At 44.2% G+C, this 21,430-nt stretch overlaps 1 protein-coding gene across 5 annotated transcripts in view; it reads left to right on the forward strand.

Annotated features, from left to right (window-relative positions):
• The window catches only part of GATA4 (GATA binding protein 4), a 79,805-nt gene that overhangs the window by 48,519 nt on the left and 9,856 nt on the right, over positions 1-21,430 (forward strand). For 4 of the 5 annotated variants that reach the window (XM_027069364.2, XM_053216695.1, XM_053216696.1 and 1 more), the window contains exon 3: positions 20,950-21,119. In XM_027069364.2, coding sequence (XP_026925165.1) covers positions 20,950-21,119 — 170 coding nt within the window. The remainder of the gene's footprint in view (positions 1-20,949; positions 21,120-21,430) is intronic. The other variant, XM_027069369.2, reaches the window with a different exon arrangement.

Consider the following 21,430-nt stretch of genomic DNA (forward strand, 5'->3'; position numbering starts at 1 on the left):
AGACCGATTATAATCTTTCCCTGCCAGTTTACAGACACTTGTAGGATTTTGGTCATCGAGTTTGTCCTGAATCCACTGTTTTCCCTCCTCCCCACTTTACATAGATTCCTAAGATCCTTCTTAAAGAGCCTCTTGAGGCACCAGGGAGAGTTTTGTGTATATGAGTAACTGCCTCTCAACCTCACCCTAACACACAAGCTCAGGAACTCAAAGAGTCTCTGTAGAAACAAACTCTCCCGTCAGACTCTGTTTAAAGGGTGTAAGTGCCTTTTGATTTGGGCAGGAGGTTGGTCTCTCCCTGCCTGAAGTGCTTCACAGAAGTGACAAGACACTTTCCTTCGGGGAATGTTGATATTAAGTTTCCTGCCCTGTGTAAACACATCTCCAGGAATGGCATTAATAAAGGGGACCCTTTCCCCAGGACAAAACAGAAGGGGCAGTGAGGGGGGAAAAGGACAAAGAAGACAGATCTGCTGGGGAGGGGGGAGATGACCATCTAACCAGCTGTTCGTGGTGAAGGCAGAGCCCATTAGCCAGGCTTACTTCCATCATTTTCAGAACTATTGCTTATAATACTAATACTTTTTTTTTTCATTTTTATTTATTTCTGAGAGACAGGGCATGAGCGGAGGAGGGGCAGAGAGAGAGGGAGACACAGAATCCCAAGCAGGTTCCAGGCTCTGAGCTGTCGGCACAGAGCCTGATGCGGGGCTCGAACTCCCAAACCGTGAGATCTTGACCTGAGCCAAAGTTGGACGCCCAACCAACTGAGCCACCCAGGCACCCCAGAACTATTGCTTATGTTCCTTGTTGGGACCTCCAACTTTTTACCGTTTGGCAGCTGATAGTAGGAGGGGCAGAAGAATCTTGTATTTAAGATCGAGAGTCAGCACCTGATTTAAAATTCTAGCCATTCTTCTTGCTGTGTTCCCCAGTTTTCATGTCCATATGATTGAATAGAAGCTACTTCATAGTGTTACTGTGAGAAATAGGAAATAATGTTCATAAACCGTCGTATTTGACATGCAGGGAGTATCTTTTAAATGTTAGCCATTAGTCATTCATTAGTAAACGCTTGGTGTTATCATTAAAGGGATCATTCAAATAGGATCTTGTTGGTTCCACTAATAGAGGGTTAGGTGGCTGCCAAGTTGAATTAAATGAGGGTTTTTGTATTAGAATTTGCTCTCATTCTCAGTATTCATCTACATTCAGGAACATAGACTCTATATCCAACTTAGTGTCTATAATTCCTTCTACATAGGGGGGCCCTTTACATAAGCAGAGGCTAATTAGGGTTGTAGATACCTCAAGAGTGACTTTTGTCATAGCTTTAGAACATTTTAAAACTCGTTCTAAGGGAGTCGGAACCAGCTGTCTGCATCCAGTGAGATCTAAACAAAAGGAAAAATAACCACTGGGTTGTGCTCAGAAAGAAACGGTTGTGGTATGGCTGCTGTTGGGGAGGGCGTGCATGTTCTGAGAAAGCCCTGACAAGGTCTGTGCCTGGGAATCTCTGAGAATAAGGGACACCCCCCTTTCACCATGAATTGCTTCCTAGGGTCTGACTGTTAACCAAATGGTTAACATTCTCATGGTGCTATATCGTGTTTGCTGAGAAGCAGGGGGCAAGTCGATTGCATTGTGGGTTTCTGCCAGAAAAGGTATCTAATCCTTGGTGGCTGCCACAGTGTGAGAGGGTTTGGAGAAAGCTATGAAGAAAAGGAGGAGTTGCTTATTAGTATGTTTTGTTGTTGTTGTAATAACCCAACATATACGCCTTCCTGGGCGTTTCTCTCTGGCGTGTGTTATGCTCTGGAGACAGATCTAGGTTTCTTTATGCCTCTGTCTCTCCTGGAGGAGTGGCATGGACTTGGTGCCCATCTTAGCAGAAGTGATCAGGCTGTCTTTTCAGGAGTACTGGTGGAAGCTGCACTGTCCGTATGGGCTTTTTGGGCTTCCAGTTCTTTCGTGAAAATGAATGAATTGGGAATGGGACACCTCTTATATCTATGGGCCCTTCCAGCTCTGCCCATCTGTGAGAGTCAGGGAGGGTGAAGACTTGTGAGGTTGTTTTAATGACTCTACCAAAAATAGGAATAGAATGTGAAAAACAAACAAGTGAATTACTTGTGCTATTATTATCAGGAGCAGGGGCCTTTGTTTGGTCCTCAATTAGGGGCTGAGGATGGCAGCTGGTTAGAAATCTAGGCAGAAAATGAAGCCTAGGTCTCCATTCACAGCTTTGTCCAGCCTGCCCAGGTATTGGGCAGTTTGGAGAGATTTGTGGTAGCATCAAGGCCCAGCAAACACTCCCTGCTGTCTTCCGGCATTGTTTTGTTATTTATTCCCAGAACTGTCCTGCAGGAAGGGGTTGCAATGTCCATTAGCAGGTGGAGAAACTGAGGCTGTGGGATGTGCAAGGCCACAAAGGGGCTGAGGCTGGTGGGACTCAGGTCAGCCTGACTGCCTGGGCCGGTGCCCTTCCCATTCCCTGTGTCACCGATGGTACGATGGTACGAGTCCTCCCATTTCAAGGAACTGTATGCACGGAGGCCACCAGACATGCTCCTGAACAGCTCTGTCAGGTCTGGGCTGCTTGGGTAGTCTTCTTTCCCTCAGGACCTTGCTGCCGCAGGATTTTCCTTTCAGCCTGGCTTTTCTGCAGCTACTGTTACCTCTGAGCTTCTTCCTAGAAGACTGAGTCTTACAAAGACTATGCCATGAGGAATCTCCCCAGCTGGGTCAATAAATAGCAGCCATAGGGGTCAAGATCTGATTGTTTTGTTTTGCTTTTTAATGCACAGCTCTGCGTTTGTTCCTGATTTTTTATTTTTTATTTTTTTGTAAAGACGAATACATTATTGATTAAAAAGAGAGAGAGAGAGACAGTAGCTAAAAGGTGGAAGCAACTCTGGCATCCATAGACGGACCCATGGATGAATAAAATGAGGTATATATGTATATAGAATGGAGTATTTGTTCAGAAAGGAAGGAAATGCTGACGTATTCTATTCTACAACATGGATGAACCTTGAGAACATTATGCTAAGTGACATAAGCCTGTCACAAAGATAAATTCTGTATGATTCCACTTGTGTGAGATACCTAGAGTGGTCAGATCCACAGAGACAGGAAGTAGAATGGAGGTAACGAGGGGCTACAGGGAGAAGGGAGTTGTTTAATGTGAACAGGGTTTCAGTTTAGGAAGATTAAAGAGGTCTGGAGATGGTTACACAGCAGTATGAATATACTTAACACTGTTGGACTGTACATTTACAAAAGATTAAATGGTAATTTTATGTCACATATATTTTACTGCAGCTGAAAATAAAAATAAAGAAAGAGACCATGCAGAAGCTTTGCCAGGGGCACCTGGGTGGCTCAGTCAGTTGAGCTTCTGACTCTTGATTTTGACTCAGGTCATGATCTCACGGTTCGTGAGTTCGAGCCCCATATCGGGCTCACGCTGACAGCACAGAGCCTGCTTGGGATTCTCTCTGTCTCTCTCTCTCTCTCCCCTTTTCTCTACTTCTCCCCCACTCAAGCTTGCATGCTCGCTTGCTTGCTCTCTCTCAAAATAAATAAATAAGCTTTAAAAAAAAACTTGAAAAAGAAGAAACAACATGCTGTGTAATTTTCTCCAAGTTTTATTTTTGACTATTAATATGTTTCTGAGTTTTAATTATGTTGATAAATATGGAGGTACTTTGAGTTACTTTTATAACTTTCCAATTACACTAATATATCATATTCAATTTTTAATTTCCTTATTGATATATATTCAGGTTGTTTTCAATTTTTGCTATAATCAATGCTGCAATAGGCATCCTTGTACATATCTGTTTATATATGTAAGAAAAGTTTCTCTAGGATATATTAGACATGTTATTGATACATTCAAAGATATATTTATAAAACACTGATGTTTGCTTTTGGTTCTGTTTAACAACGTTACAGTCAGCTTTTGCTCCATATCACCAAATCTCAGTGGGTTACTATCTTAGAGATGTATTTTTTGCCCTTGCACATTACGTGTCAGCTGCAAGTCTGTCATATGTGTGTGCTTCGCTCTGGGATCCAGGCTAAATGTGCAACCTCTACCTGGGTCATGCCAGCCTCATGGCAGGGGCAAAAAGCTAGGTCAGAACCACATGGTGACCTTTGAAGCCTATGCTTGGAAGCTGTGTAAGTAGCTTATACACTTCTAGTCACATGTCATTAATCAAAGCAAGTATCACAGGCAAGCTTATGTTTAAGTTTATGATATGATCCTCCCCCAGGAAGGGCCTCCCAGGAAGAACAGTGCCATTTGCCTGCACACAAATGGGATCATACCATAAGAACTCTTCTGCAGCTTAGTTTCTCCGTGGAAGCACATCTGTTTGGATATTCTCCCATATCAGTACAGATCTACTTCACTCTCTTAAGAAGATTTATTAGTTCTACATTTTAAAGGTACATGACACTTATGGGGCACCTGGTTGGCTCAATTGGTAGAGCATGTGACTTTTGATCTTAGAGTTGTGAGTTAGAGTCCCATGTTGGGCGTAGAGTTTGTTTAAAAAAAAAAAAAGCATGTGATACTTACATTCTATTTCATAATTCCTACAGTTGTTTAGCTGTACTTTGATATTTGAAAGGATTTAATGCTTAATGCCAGTCTTTTCACACTACAGCTTCCCCGTTTCTTATGCCTTGGCTGTATTTCTGCAGGTAGTTTTTCACTACTGCGCATGAGAAGGCTGTAATGAACATCATTACATTAATTTCTGTGCCATTACCTGCTTACTTTCATTTGTTCTGATTTCTGACAGGGCAACATCTCCTCTGTCTTTTTCTATGAAAATTAACTTGGATATTCTTATACAATAACTCTTCCTTATGAATTTGCCACTCAGCCTGACCAGTTGCATTTAAGAAATCCTGTTGGGAAATTTGCTGGGACTGTATTAAAATGAGAGATTTGCTCGGGATGTTTGGAAGAAAGAATACTACTCTATTTTCCAATCCAAGAATAGAGTATCTTTTCCCATTTAGTCATGTCATCTTATACATCCTTTAGCAACGTTTTGATAACTTTTCCATAGTGGTCTTACAAATTTGTTTACCAAAGTTGACCATTCTTTCATCTGCAAATAATGAAAACGTTGCCTGTTCTTTCCAATCCCATTTATTTTCTTACCTGGGAAATTTACAACCTGCTGGAGGTCTGAGAGGTATGGCTCTTCAATGTGATCTGAATTTCCATCGTATTGGACAGTATCTCTGTAGATGAGGGTAAGAATTGTTTCCTCGTTTCACTGGAGATGAAACTTTTATTTTGGGGAGTTTGGTTTTTATTTTTTGTTTCTTTTTTCTTAATTTGATTGACTGGTGTTCAGGGAGGTCCAGGAGAAAGCATCCCTTTCCTCTGCTTTCACAGGAAGTGTCCACCCCCTTCTTCACCATACACCCTTCTCAAATCCTGTCACCTGTCCCTCTTCCTCTCACTAGCCTTTCTAGCCTAACCCAGTGTTTCCATGGGTATACTTGGAAATTAATCACAGCGGTACCGAATTTTATCTACTTTATCCTTGTCATGGAATATCATTTAGATCATTTAGTGTTTTTTTGTTCTTTCCTACCAAACTCCATTTTGCTCCTAAGCCAAACTATAAGCACGTAGAGATAAGGGTACATTTCACACCTTGTTTATTCAGTTAGTTTTATTTTCTCTGTCCTTTTTCACTCTAGTCTAGGAGTGGAGATTCCCTGCATCGGAGACTGTACAGAGCCTGGCTCTCAGCCTGTCTTCCTCCCATCCACACACAATACCACGGTTGAGTTCCCGCACTTCTCGAGCATATTTGATAACAAAGGTCTCGTAGTTCAATGCATCTGTTTACAGCTTTCACTTACTTGGCAGACATCTTAGGAAAAGTGTAAAGCTGCTGCAGAAAAACAATCTTAAACAATGAACTCAAGAGGGACAGTACTAGCGGTTATTACATTAAAACTGCTTACACCTTCAGAGAAGGCTATAGAATGTGGTCTTGAGGAGAGAGAATTTTTATAGTTTACTCTCTATTCATGAATTTTTTTAAAAAAGAAATGTTCATTTATTTATTTTGTGCAGGGGAAGGGGCAGAGAGAGAATCCCACAGAGTAATCAACTGTATTTGCAATGTCTTTTTCTTTAAAAAATATCTGAAGCAAATATGGTAAGATATTAAGATTTGACAAAGCTAGGTGGTGAGTCTAAGAGTGTTGTTATATTCTTTTTTTCTCAGTTACTGAAATACTTCATATTTGTAATAAAGTAAATTTGTACATGTGATTTACAGTGTGAAGGCATTCAAGTAAATTAAAAAAACACAAAACCAGACTTAATAAAGTTCAGAGGTGCATATACATGTGTGTAAAAATACAAGAATGAATTGGAAGGGTATCTTCTAAATTCAAAATAGTGATTGGGTAAGAGATCGTGACAGTGAATACAAGGGATTATTATATTTTTCTTGGTATTTTATGTAATTTCTAAATTTCTAAAAATCATAATTAACAAGATACAAAATGTCTAAAAATGTAGAAAATTTGCTAGCCATCATCGCCTCTAGAGAGCATGGTATCGGTAATGGTGGAGACTTTATTCTTCATGTGACATCCTCCGGTAGTGTTTGAATTTTTATAGCAGTTATGAATTATACAACTTAAACTAGGGGGGAAATTTCTTAACATACATAAATGGGAAGAATTACAATGTAGTGCCAAATTGGATGATTTTGAAAGGAGGGAGCTCGAAATCATCTTGTCCAAATACTCCATTTTTGAATTGTGGAGACCAGAGCAAAAGAGGTAGCGTTACTTTGGTAAACATTTCCATTCCTGATAGCTTGTGAAATTGTTTCTTATTGCTCCCAGCCTTTAAGTTTGGTAAATGTAGGTTTGTAATATTGAAGCAATGGATGGACCCTTAACACTCCTACAGCTATGCTCCAGCTCCCTCTAGTGGCTGGAGGACCTTCCTCAAGACCACAGGGTATGGATGTCAGCCCATAGAGGGGGGTTTGGGAAGAGTCTGGGATATCTTTTCACCTAATTAGCTGCACTGTTCTGCCTTTCTATGTCTGGCTTCCTCAAATAAATTTTCTTTGAAGACTGCTCAAAACAGCAAATGACAGAAAAATCACTAGTGCAGAGTAATTCATACATTTGATCTGAAATTAATCTGGATAATTTTCAAAGTAGGAAGGACCTAGATTATCTGGTCTAACACCCTCATTTACAAAGAAGATCCTAGGCACGGGCAGGTAAGTATAGCCCAGGGTCCGTTGTAGGGAGGGACAGTCTCCTAGCCCTGCTCTATGTGGTCTTTACCCTGGTTTTCCGTGTTGTTTTGTCTTAACTGGATTCAAAGCAGAGCCCTTCTGATTCTCCTTAGACTTCACACTTCATGCAAAAAGCTTGCAGGAAAACTAGGTGGATTAGCAGAAGATGTAAAGTGGTGGTGATTGAATTTAACCGTGGATTGATTAAGTAATCCTCAAGAAACCCCCAGAGGGGAAAATAGTCCCCGTGTATATGTTTCTATACCTTTGCTCCCCTCCCCTTCTAAAAGGCGTAAATCTCCCCTGAAATGCCTCCCTAGCATTCAGAGCAATAAAGAGGTCACATTATAACTCCATAAATCTCCCTGGCTGACTGGCTGGCTGGCTGCTGCCATTCCAGGAGGCGAAAGGGAAGTTGTTTCCTCTTGACAGCCACTGGGCTGGAAGGAAAAAGCCTTTTCCCTCCAGACCCATTGTCTTGGTCCCTGAGGGAGCTGGTCTGGCAATTTGTTCAGTGTTTCCTTTCTATCCCGCCAGCTTATAACAAGCTGGAGAGGGGTTTCAGAGTCCAACAGGCCCAGACTGACCTGGGTTAAGTCTTCTCAAATGGCCCTGATAGAGGGTCTGGCCAAAGCTCCCGCTCAGTCTTCCTAATTACAATAAAAAGAACGAAGTTTAAACAGGCAGTGTGTGTGTGTGTGTGTGTGTGTGTGTGTGTGTGTGTGTGTGTAACTGTGTATTAGAAACCAAGCCAGATGCAGTGGAGGCTGGAACCTGAGCCTGCCTGTGAAAGCCTGTCTAGGGACCCCTTGAGACAGGAGCTAAGGCACTGTGAGAGAAGACCGTGGGTCAGTGAGGCTGAGAACCCACTTGGAAAATGGGAGGCCATAAGATGCCTTTGTGGGAAATCAGAAAATGGAACCTTCTCTAAATTAAATATAGTACTACAGGGCCACTTGCATAGCTGGCGTAGTTGAGCGCCCGACCCTTGATTTTGGCCCAGGTCGTGAACCTGGGGTCATGGGATTGAGCACTGAGTGTGGAGCCTACTTAAGATTCTCTCTCTCCCTCAGCTCATCTTCCCTGCTGTTCCCCCCCCAATAAAAAATAAAATAACAACAACAAAAAAATAATAGTGTACATGAAACAGTGGTGATGTTAGGGCATATTTGTTTATTTATTCTACATACAAAAAAATTATTTATTGCAAATAGGAAATAAATTAACATAGTTCAGTCTTAAAAAGATTCATATGAACATGTGGTCAAAAGCATCCCTGAGCCACCGGGATGTTTCCCTGGCAGCAATCAATATTATCTGTTTTTTGTCTGTCCTTCTAGAGATATTTATTATATATACAAATAAATGTGTGTACAGACTCTTCTCCCCTTCTTTTTGTAAGAGAATATCATATGTACCGTTCTGTACCTTGCTTCTAATATTTCACAACATATTTTGGGAAAAATTCCATATTAGTATATGAAAGATCTTTATTCTTCATGGCTACATAGTGTACTTTAATTGAGTTAACCAGTTCCATACTGATGAACGTACAAGTTGTTTTCAATCTTCTGCTATTGTAAAAAACAAAAACAAAAAAACCCACAATGAATATTCTTATACGTGAGCCATTTTACACAAGTGCCAGTGAATCTGTAGGATAAATTCCTGGGAGTGGAATTTCTAGATCGAATGGCCCACGCTTTCGCTAAGATATGGTCAGATTGCCCCCCAGCCCCAGCCCCGAGCTGAACCATGTCACCCTCACCCACAATGTGGGGACTGACATTTAAATGACAGAGGCAGGCTGGCAGGAGGCCTAGAGAGGGACATTGACTCACCCCTCCCCTCCGTGACTCCTGACTCAGAGGGAGGATGCAGGACCAGCGTTGGACTTTGCCCACAGTGTGACTGGCAGACAGCTTTTGATTAGCTCATCATGTACATCCTCACACTTTCTGGTCCTCCACCCTGGAAAGAGCCTTTCTCTTTCCTTCTGTGGGGTAGAAAGAATAGTTGGTGCCAGGCTGGATACCTGAGCTTAGAGGAGGCTCCCCTGTGGAAGGGGAGGCAGTTGGGCCCAAGATAGAGAAGGCACTTTGTTTTTTGGAATGAGAGGAGCCCAGGAAGTGGAAGAAATTAAGTAGACCTCTCTATTCCTCTGACTCTTAGGCAGAGATGGCTTTTCAAAATTTAACTTAATTTTTTACTATTTTGTAACACCTTTATTAATATATACTTCACATTCTGTAAAGTTCACTCATTTAAAGTGAACTTCTTCAGGGGTGCCTGGCTGGCTGAGTCGGTAGAGCATGTGACTCTTGATCTGGGGGTCGTGGGTTAAAGCACCACATTTGGGCGTGGAGCCTACTTAGAAAATAAAAAGTGTACTATGCAGTGGATTTTAGTATACTCAGTTGTGCGTGCATCTCCCGAACCCTTGAGAGCATTTTCATCATTCCAAAGAGAACCTTTGCCTAGGAACAGTCTCCCAATTCCCTTTCCTCCTGCCCTTGGCAACCACCATCTGTGTCCTTCCTGTCTATGGATTTGCCCATTCTGGATATTTCATATAAATGGAACCACACACTGGTTTCTTGGACTGCCGCCTTTCGGGGTGCATGGTATTATTTTTATAACTTTTTTTGTTATTTGTTTTTTTAGCAAGGGAGAGAGAAAGTGTGGGAAGGGCAGAGTGAGTGAGTATGGGAAGGGCAGAGAGAAAAGAGAGAAAGAGAATCTTAAGCAGGCTCCACACTCAGCTTGGAGCCTGACACAGGGCTCCATCCCACAACCCTGGAGTCAAGAGCTGAGCTGAAATCAAGAGTTGGATCCTCAACTGACTGAGCTACCCAGGCAGGCTTTTTTTTTGTTTTGTTTTGTTTTAGTTGTTTTGTTTTGTTAACTCCGACGTTATTTTTAACCATTCGTTTCCCCCCAAGTTTAGTGCCTTTGCACTGCTGTTCCCAGTGTCTCCTACATATTCCCCAGATACAGAGATGCTTGTTTAATTAAATGCTTAATTAATGAACTTAAGCTGTGTTAAAGGAGGGGGAGATCTTAACATAGTTCCTATAATTGTCATTTTAAAAATCAACTCAAATTTTCCTATTTTTTTTTTTTTACTGCAGCTCAGTTTTCTTAGTCATTTCCCTATCTATGGACATTTGGCTTGTTACCAGTATTTTGCCATGAACATCTTAACAATGAACATTTTCTTTCTTTCTTTCTTTCTTTCTTTCTTTCTTTCTTTCTTTCTTTTTTCTTTCTTTCTTTCTTTCTGGGGGGGATGGGGGTGTCCTTTTGATGTGTTCCAGGGTATTATTAGAGCAGTTTTGTCACTGAATCATGGAGTAGTTTTCCATATCTCATCCATCTGTTATATATAATTATACACACACACACGGTACACATATGAGAAGCCTCTGGCCCTGCATAGTTAACTCTCAGTTGAATTATATGTGTCCAGGAACATGGCATCTCAGTGGCCAGGCTGTCAGGCAGAGCGCTCAGATTAATACCATTCCATGGGCACTATTGCTGCCTTGTTAGACACTTTAGGGCTCTGCATTTTGTTGAAATCTGATCATGAATGTGCATTGAGTTTCCGTTGTATGCCCAGCACGATAGAGTGATTCAGCCTAAGAGCAGCGTGGTGCTGGGGAGGGCAAGGATCAAGTCACAGAATGTTCTGGAATCTTACATGAGTCACTCACCTTCTCTGGACCTTGGTTTCTTCTCCTGAATGTTCATGGAATCACCCAAACATCGCTTCCAGTCTTTAAGATGACTGTGTGCCACCTGCCCTCCAGGAGACTTAGAGTCTTAACTGAGACAAGTCAGCACACAGGGGACCAATGATTAGGGGATGTCCAGAGCTAAGCAGTGGCTATAGTCACTATATAAGGCAGGGTCCAGAGAAGGGAGGGTACAGTTTGGACTCAGTACCCAGAGTCCAGAAAGTGGCAAACATTTTCAATTGCTGGTGCCTGGTCAGGGCTCTCGTGGCTGTCACTGAGCCAAAGGCGGAAGCCAGGGAGCTGTGAGATAGCAGTGGCCAACTAGAAAACCCAGCCTTTAGAGTGATTTTACACACTCCTCTCCTTGCGTCCTGCATGCACCCTGTCTGGGAGGTGGTAAATCAGCCCAGTTTAAGTCACTTGGTGACACTGGAGAAAAATGGCTGTAGGGGACCGCAGAGGGCATAAGGATCAGTGATGCAGGTCTCACAGCCAGAGTTCTGCCTAGAGTGGCCACACATCCTGATTTTAAATCTGTTGTTCCGGAGTAATTAGCAATATGCCCCTTTCCCTCAGAAGCGCCCCATCCTGGAGGATGAATTATGTGGCATCCTGGTCAGACCTGGCAGAAGAGAGGAGCACCAGTGGTTCCAGGTTTAAGAGGGTCGGTATGGGGGGTGTGCTTCAGGACGGGGAGTCCACTGGACACGGCAGCCTGTAGAGACTCAGGCTTCTGCATGCTAAGTAGCGTGAGCTCACGCTCCGTGGGCTTCTTTCTGAGGACCCACAGGGAAGAGCCTAGACTTCTCCTTCACTGAGGGGTAATGGACAGGAAGCAGGGAGAGGGAAGCCCAGAGAGGGAACCCAGATAACGCGAGGAGACAACTGGGCAAAACGGCGTTTGTAAAAGCATTTACTGTTAGAAGGACAAAATATCAACATTTGGTTAAGTTTTATAAATAGAAATGATAACACAACCCTGCCTTTGAGCATTCCCTTCTTTGCTTTGTCCATTTGCCTGCTTTCTTTTTTTTTTTTTTTTTTAATGTTTACCATTTTTGAGAGAAAGAGAAAGCACCAGCGGGGAGGGGCAGGAAGAGAAAGGGAGAGAGTGAATCCCAAGCAGGCTCTGCGATGTCAGAGCGCAAACCGTGAGATCTATGACCAGAACTGAAATCAAGAGCTGGACGCTTAACTGACTGAGACACCCGGGCGCCCCCTATTTGCCTACTTTAAAGATGCTATTCCAGCCTGTAGATCACCTGTAGGTGGGAAGGGGCTGTGGGGACCCTCTCCTGGGAGTCTACGTGTGTATGTTTAATTTCCAGATGTGGCAAAGGAATTCATATTCTCAGCACCTAACACCATAGAACTTTTCCTAGCAATGTGGCAATCTACATCATTAATGGACCTAACTTTGTATAATGCTGAAGGCCCAGGACCTAGTCATCGCTGAGGATTAACTTTGAATTGTAAAGCACCAAGAAATTTCTCCTGGAGCTAGTGAGTGACCCTGCATTTCATGGGGAAATCTTTAATACTGTAATTACAGTCTCCCATGTGGGGATTCTTGAAGGTCTCAACATCTAATCTTCCCAAAGATGAAGGCTAGGGAGCATTTCTCAATTGGTATGCCAAAGAGCATTGAATCAGATGCGCCTTCAGATGCTTCTGTGATCATATGAGTCAGGAAGACAGAGCACATGTGGGTCCTGGACTTCTTAGAGCCCCTGCTGCTGACGTGTTATATTGTGACCCTAAATGATCTTTCATGTACCGATTTTTGAACTGTTTATGTTGACACCATCTGCTTCTGGGGAAAGGATTGGGTCCCCAGCAGGATGGTGAAGTCCAGAGCTGGAGCTCATGGGATTCTAGGCCCACGGTTAAGAGACAGCTGGTCAGTCAGCGTGGGTTTGTAATGCCAGTTCTGCTATTGATTCAGTAAGATCTTTTCCGAACCACGTGAACCACGTTAACATTCTTCTATTGCCTGCCCTCCTGGGCCAACCTTCCACTCTGCCCCTGCTAGGAACACACACCAGGTAGACCTGGAGGTGGATATTTGGGGGCTTCTAGATCTCAGGGGAGGGCCGGTTGGTCACAGAAAGGAGGACAAATCGTTGACTCTTTCCATATAATCCCTTCAGTGATGGGGCACCAATCACCGAGTAGAGCCTTCTTCTCGTCCTTCTGTTTGTAATTTGCAATGTCTCTTAGCGTATGAGGGAGGTATTAACTCTTGGCAACATGCTCTAAATATTTTTCTTCAGTCTCATTTGTTCTTCAGCCCCTTCCTTTTGCTTTCTCTTTCTTTCTCCCTTCTTGTTTTTGATGCTTTTTCCTTCCTCTCAGAATGTTCTTTCTCCTTTTTTTTTTTTTTTTTTAACCTGAGTCACGTTCTTTAACTTTCCTTCTAAACCTGAAGCCAGGCTCCTAGAAGAACAACAGTGTTTTTTGTTTGTGTGTATGTGTGTGTGTGTAAAGGTGAAAGTTTATTTCCAGTGCAATTACAATATTCGCCTGGAGAAAAGGTTAAAGGTCTCTCTCTCCTATTATTCAGCCACTATTAAGAAATGTAGCATGCTAAATGTTTCATATAGATTATTTTCCACTTCCTTGTTTGTAAGATTCTAATGATGTTACGCATCTCATGAAACCGCAGTCAGAATGTAGTTGATTATCTCTGTGAATCGCTGACGTCTTTGTCCTTCAGCGCTCTGAAGCCGAGGCCGCAGACGCTAATGGCCCACTCTTGCCAGGCCTGGCGGGAACCGTTTCTGTTCAGCTTTCAGAATAGGTGCCCTAATCCCTGCCAGCCTGGATGCTGCTGGAGCTGTGTCCGCCTTCCCCTTGGCAGCCTCCTGTCACAGGCCAAGCCTGACGAAGCCCAGAAGACCAAAGGCTCAGGCTGCCAGAAAAACCTCAGGATCTGTTTGCTCCTTGTGCCCCAGACCCAGGCGCCAGTCCCGGGGACAGATCCAGGCCTGTCAGGAAATCCATACACAATCTCTGGTGAACTTTGGATGGGACAGCAGGGCTGGGGTTCAGCAAGGGACATATGGGTGGGGCTAGGGACTTTGTTCTTGAAGCCCCTTTGGCTCTGGGGGAAGTCTCTGGATAGGTACCTCCTCTGGCATCGCCCAGGCCTTGGATCCCCTCTGGTTGTAGTTTTGTAGCATTGAATGGCTGCCCAGAGCATGGGCAATTTCCATTGTGTTTATGTGTCTTCTCTCCTCAGATTGTGGAGTGATCTAGGACAGCTAAAGATGTGTAATGGAGGGCGGAGAGGTGGGGGTGAGTGAAAAAGCCTAGGTGCCATTGCAGTTTGTCACATTTAATAGAATTCGTTGTTTTGAATTGTGTATCCCCAGCCAGACCAAAACAACTTTGGGCAGGGGTCTTGCCCCAGTTGTGTCTGCTAGATCTCCATGTCCAGCACTTGCTACAGGGGTCAGTAGAGTAGACAGATGGCAAATGTTTGGGGCTTCAGTGCCCCCCACGGAAACAGTGGAGGGCCTGAGGTCAGATAGTCTCCGCATCTGAGGGTGAAGGAAGGGGCTCAACATGGACTCTGGCTCAAGACCCAGCTTTCTCTAGCAAGAGAAATCCCTCAAAAGATGGAAGCCTGAGGGGCACCTCTACAGCAGAGCAGAACCAGGCTCTGTGGCACCAACCCGGTGGGCTGGCATTCATGTGGCAGTGCCCACCAGCCTGAGCTTGACCTCCGGCACTTGGGGGACAAAGCCACTTTCGGGCAGTGCTTACCTAGTGCTGCCAACCATGACCCCGACCTCTGATTCCTTTTCCTTGTTCCTCCTACTTTGCCCCGTTCCCTCTTCCTTTTTTCTTTCTCCCAGTGTATCTAGGGTACGGGGGTGCAAGTTCACCTGACTCTGGGGGCCCCAAACAGACCAGGTTTGGCCACTCCCCACTGACAAAATCCAGAGGCAGAGAGACCAATGGTGGCAAAACCAGAAAGGAATTTCTTTCGGTGAGGCCAACCCGGGAAGACAGTGGACTAGCATCTGAAAGGTGGTCTCCAAAGTGCTGAAAACACTTCCAGGTTTATATAAGGAAAACATGGGGCAAAGGTCCGTGGGTCTGTGCAGGTGGGCAGTGAAAGTCAGACCGATCGCTGTCTTGGAGTCAGTCCTGGGCAAGGGTCTTGCTGGCTGAGGGTAGTCCCTGATGAGGGGGTCCTTTGAGTTCCCAGCAGGGATGCGTTACCCTCAGGGTCTTCTGCCTGAGTCTAGAGACAAGCTGGAAAGAAGAATCCAACTAAAAAGTTTGAGGTCAAAATGGAGGCCACCGAAACCCTCTCTCACCAGCCCTGGCTTGCTTAGCCCTGCCTGTGGGTGGGTTCCCCAAGATGGATGGAGCAGGTCAGGGGAGAGGTCGAAGCCTTTGCCTTTGATTGTATCAGTTCTCTGTGGGGAAGTCAGGGGTGGGATCCTTCAACCTCCTGGCCCACATTTTTCTTTCAGGCACTTGGGGAGAAGTGATTCCTAGGAACACCCGTAATAAATGTCTACGAAATCAGGCTGAGTTTGTTGCCCTCTTTAAAAACAATGTTTTCTGAAGTGGGTCATGGATGGAGGTGAGGAGTTAGATCCCCTTTCTCGGGGTTAGGACCCAATTCATTTTGTGTTTCTGATTGCTGAGAGTCATTAATTACTATTGCTTATGAACAGCAGCCTTGTGACCTCGTAAGTGTCCCCTGTGAACCACGTTGCCAGTTCGTTCCTTGCCCACCAGCCTCCAACTTGGTCAAGTCTGGGAGTGATACACAGTTTACAATTCTGAGCATGGCCCCAGTGGTTTGAGAAAAGGTCAGATTCCCAAATCTCCTAGCTCTTTTATCTATCCCCTCCCTCCTGCAAAAATCCCTCCTGAAGATTTGTCCCTGGCCTTCCCACTCCTTCTCCACCCCTCCAAACCTAACAATCATCCATCATTGTTATCTCATTTGGTGTTTACAAATCACTTTACAGCCATTGTTGTGAGTTTTGCCTCTCATTTGCAAAGTACTTTACAACTATTATTACAAGTCTTTTCTCCAAAGTGGGGTAATGCTGACCCACTTCCGAGAGAGTTGAATTCCCACTGCCCTCTAAGTGATTGGACCCATTCCCATGATGCTCAGCACTGGGTAGGTGGGGCTTTCATAAGTGAAGGTCATATCTATGCCCTTGGAAATCTGGCTTATAAACTGGCTTCAGACCACCGCCTGCTGGCCCTTTGGGAAGTTTCACCCAGTGCATTTCTTAATTTTTTTTCCAAGATTTTTAAAGTAATCTCTCCGCTCAACTCACATCCCTGAGATCAAGAGTTGCAGGCTTTGCTGGCTGAGTCAGCCAGGCACCCCACCCCCCAGTGCACTTCTAATGAAGGAATAAGAGATGGTTGTTACCAGGGTCCATGCTGCCAGATGTTCAGGCTGGTGTGGGGCTCCCTCACTGCCTATTACCTCCTATTTATGGCAGCCTGGCTGCTAAGCAGCAAGGTTTGAACTCCGTTCTCTCCTTCCTTCTGTCCCAGGTAGGGGGTGTGTGTGTGTGTGTGTGTGTGTGTGTGTGTGTGTCAGATGCAAGAGAGAATAGTCCCCACCTCCACCCCACCCCCATAGTGGACTGGGAGCTGCTTAACGTGATCAAAAATTTTTCTGGTTTTGTTTTCTGTTTTTTGTTTTTAATGTTTATTTTATTTTTTGAGAAAGAGAGAGAGTAAGTGGGGGCAGAGAAAGAGGGAGACACAGCATCTGAAGCAGGCTCCAGGCTCTGAACTGTCAGCACACAGCCCTACTTGGGGCTCGAACTCATGAACTGTGAGGTCATGACCTGAGCCTAAGTCGGAGGTTTAACCAACTGAGCCACCCAGGCACCCCTGTTTTTGTTTATTTTAAATCAGGTTTTTAAAAATAGGCAATATGACATTACAGAATGGTGGGTTTTTTTAATTTTTAAGTTTATTCATTTGGAGAGAGATAGAGATAGTGTGAGTGAGGAAGGGTGGAGAGAGAGAGAGAGAGAGAGAGAAAGAGAGAGAGAGAGAAAGAGAATCCCAAGCCGGCTCTGTGCTACCAGCACAGAGCCTGATGCAGGGCTTGAACTCATGAAACCATGAGATCATGACCTGAACTGAATCCAAGAGTTGGGCACTTAACCAACTGAGCCACCCAGAATGGCATTTTTAAGAAAGAGAAGCCCAGAGAGAGGTTAGAGTGGGAGAGAGCCAAAGCATAAGAGACTCTTAAAAACTGAGAACAAACTGAGGGCTGATGGAGCAGGGGAGGGAGGGGAGGGTGGGTGATGGGTATTGAAGAGGGCATCTTTTGGGATGAGCACTGGGTGTTGTATGGAAACCAATTTGACAATAAATTTCATATATTTAAAAATATTTAAAAAAATAAAATAAAATAAAAGAAAGAAAAGCCCATATCATAATAACTGGCCAAGAAAAACTTCCTTCCTGGTGGGCTTAGCTGCCATCACAATGGATATGGCATTTTGTGTATTGCATTTTTCATTTAACATGCAGGGTAAGCCTTTTCCTTTATTGTTACATTGTCTTTGCAATAATCATCTAAAATTTTATAACATCTTATTGAGTAGGTTGGATGGTACAAGACTTTCTGGTAGAAAATATGGAAATCTCTGTAGATTTGGAGGTGTAGTGGATTGTAGAGAGACATGGGATGTCTGAGAGCATATCTTTAGGAAGCATGGCCTTGACCTCCTATCCATTCTCTTCCTTTGGCTACCGTTGTTAACACCTGACCCTTCAATCTGGGTCTGACTTCTGCATTTCCTACCCTAGGCAAGAAGTATTTGCCATCCAAATCCCCAATTAGGTTAAGGTATGTTCTGAATATGAGTTGAATAATATTGTTACCCATTATCGATATTTTGGCTCAATTTGCCCAACTAGGTTATTAGCATTCTGAGAATAAGTTTCCCTCTTAGCATCTGTGACATCTATCAGAGGGCTTAAAAAGCCAATGCTCAGTAAACATTTGTTGGTGGTAAATACGTTATTTGCCAACCTCCAGTGCCTTTCCCTGGCTAGTAAAATAGTTGCTCAAGTGTGTAACCAATTCTGTGAGGCAAATGTGAAGGAATTTCTAAGGCAAACTTTTGTGTTGGGGTCTCAATGCAGCATAAGGCCAGTAACCACCACCCAAGAGACCTATAATTTCAAGGATGGTTCCTTCAATGAGATTCTGTCCCTGCATGTAATACCTTAAGTGTGATGAGAAGAGGACATCTCCCCTCCAAAAGAGAGAACAGATTATGAGATTTTTGTCTGTAGAGGCTTCTTTAGATAAACTAAAACATAGGAAAGAAGCTGGTTTGCCTATCTTTAAAAGGAGGAGAGTGCATCTTTATCTGTGAGAGCTGCATACTGGAATATTTATGAGCGAAATGGTAGAATGTCTGGGATTTTCTTTAGTTATACAAGACGGAGGAAAGTCAGTAGAGAGATACATGAGACCAGACTGGCCACAGCTTGTTGGAAGCTGGCTGATGATTAAATAAGAGTTCGTTCTGTCCACTTTGGAGTATGTTTAGCTCTTTCTGTGATAAAAAAAAAAAAAAAAAAAAAGATAGAGTAAGAGGGTTGCATTAGGTTTGGACTGGAAAAATGATCTAGAAAAGTCCTCCACTCCCAAGGCATGGTTTAGGCTAGACGACTGTCTTGGTTCAATTGTGAGGCTGTAGCGCCATCTAGTGTTTACAGCAGATCCCCACCAAAAGGATGACATTGCCAAAACCCCTCCTTGTTCGAAGGTCCTTCTGTGAACTCCCTTGGCCTTCCCAGTTCCCTTGTGGGAAGGCCTGGGCCAAGGGAACAGGGTTTACTGGCTCAGAGCAAGGTCAGCACATGCCAGTTTGCAGGTGGTGGTGGCTGTGATGGCGGTGATGGTAGTGAGGGTGGTGTGCGGGCTCATTGCTTGCCTCCCCCAGGCATGGGGAAGCAAACTGTGGACAACAGTTGCCGTTTTGTGTGTGGCTCTGAAAGCAGGTGACCTTGCTGGAGGGTTCTCAGTGTGACCCAGGTGCAAAAATAGCCTCTCGTGACTGTGTGTGCTCAGCTCCCTGGCTTGAGCAAATAGCCCCTCACACCTGCACATTGTTGACTCGTTGTGGACACACAGCTACTTGTTTGCAGGTGCAAATGACTGTTTGTATACCCAGACTTGAGGAGAGGGCCCCCCCACCATGCTCTTCTTCAGCCCGCATTCCCTTAGAGCAAGTAGCTGGGCCACAGAGCTAGAGAATGTGGGATCTTAAACCTCAGTGCTAGGTCCTCGTGGAGGGAGAGCTCTTAAAAACCCTCCCTTCCAAATATCCCCCCGTTACTAGAGAAGATCCCACTCCCACTCTGGAGGCAGGACAAGAGCTACCCTAATACCAGGGTAGCTGTACTTAGGGATGAAAAATCGGGATAGGATGTAAAGTATTTTTCAAAATAGGAAGCAGGTACATGGAGTCAGAGAGACTTCTGGAAGTTCTGAGCCAGGCTTTATACAGATCATAGGGAATAAGAAGCCCACCCCAGCCTATCTCACCAGGGCAACTGAAATGGGCAGAGTGAAATTTGTCGATTGTCAAATTCTGTAGACCTGGACGGTAAAGATGGTGATGTAGCGGGTTTGTCAACGACTGCAGGAGACTGACCATGATGGCAACATGCCCGTGGGACTGTGAGCAACAGTAAGTCACAGTTGCTTGCAGTGCGGGCCTTCATTTTATGCAGTAGGCAGGAAAACATGTCAGATCAGGATACAGCATATCAAACAGATACTGAAATGATGAAATGATGAAAATGATTTCAAAATTTCAAAAAATGTAGTCCCTTTGGTTCAGTAATTCTACTTCTAGGGGAGCACCCTAAAAGAATAAGCAGAAATGCTAAGATTTGTGCACCAAATGAGCTGTGTTTACAAAACAAAAATCGGAAGCTGGATAGTGATTGAGTAAAAGTTTAATAATAATAATAAAGGATGGCACATTTGTATGATGGATAATATACTGTGCTAAATGAGTTTACAAAGAATTTTTAAAAACTTTCATATGTTTTATTTTATTTGAGAGAGAGAGAGCAAGAGCAGGGGAGAGGGGCAGAGAGAGAGAGAGAAAGAAGAGAGGACACAGAGAGAGAGAGGATCCAAAGCAGGCTCACACCCAGCACAGAGCCCAACGAGGGGCTCAGTTCCATGACCCTGGATCATGACCTGAGCTGAAACCAATAGTTGGACGCTTAACTGACTGAGCCACCCAGGCACCCCAAGTTTATGAAGAATGTCTAATGTGGGAAATGCCTTGGTATTAAGTGAAAACAGTTGGCTCAAAATTATATAGCTTGACCTTGACTAGGCACAAATATACGTCAATATATAAAGTACTGCAAAGGATATAATAGAACAAAATGTTAATAACACTGGTGATCTTGCAGTCATAGGATTACATATGATTTGTATTTTCTTTACACATTTTATTTTCTAATTTCCCAGAGTAAATTTTTTTTTTAATTGAAATGGAAAGGGATCTCCATTTTGAAGGGAAAAGTGAGGAAAAAGGTCTGGGCAGAATTCAGTGTTGGGTGAGACCTTCAGGGATACAGGCTCTGAAAGAGAGATAGGGACGAAAATCCAGGCTGCCGGTGGTCGCGGCCCGACTTTTCTTTTTCTCGTGACTGGGGAGAGCCTTGTCTGGGATGCCCGGGAGTAAAACTGTCCACTCCAGGGGTTGAGGCCAGAGTCAGGAAATGGGAGGCAGCCTGAGGTGATCCATGTCTTTACTTCTTGCAAGGAAAAGACATTATTTCTAGATTTCCCAATGTAAGATTTCTGGGCCCCAACAAAGAATGAATCCTCTGTGTTACTCTCCACCCAGTAGACATGTTTGATGACTTCTCAGAAGGCAGAGAGTGTGTCAACTGTGGGGCCATGTCCACCCCGCTCTGGAGGCGCGACGGGACGGGGCATTACCTGTGCAACGCCTGCGGCCTCTACCACAAGATGAACGGCATCAACCGGCCCCTTATCAAGCCCCAGCGCCGGCTGGTAAGCAAGTGCCCGGCTCCTTGAGTCTGCCCTTCCCTCCTCCTCTTGGCCCCCGGCTTTCGGGCTCACACTTAGGTGGGAAATGCCTAGGTTTTGAATTCTGGACTTCGAGTCGTGTTTGTTTGTTTAAGTTTATTTATTTATTTTTGAGGGAGACAGAGACAGCAGGAGTGGGGGAGGGACAGAGAGAGAGAGAGAGAGAGAGAGAGTGTGTGAGAGGGAGTGAGAGGGAGGGAGGGAAAGAGGGAGAGAGAGAATCCTAAGCAGGCTTTGCTCTGTCCACACAGAGCTGATGCAGGGCTGGAACTCAC

The sequence above is a fragment of the Acinonyx jubatus genome, chromosome B1 (genome assembly GCF_027475565.1).
Source record: "Acinonyx jubatus isolate Ajub_Pintada_27869175 chromosome B1, VMU_Ajub_asm_v1.0, whole genome shotgun sequence".
NCBI classification, from domain to species: Eukaryota; Metazoa; Chordata; class Mammalia; order Carnivora; family Felidae; genus Acinonyx; species Acinonyx jubatus.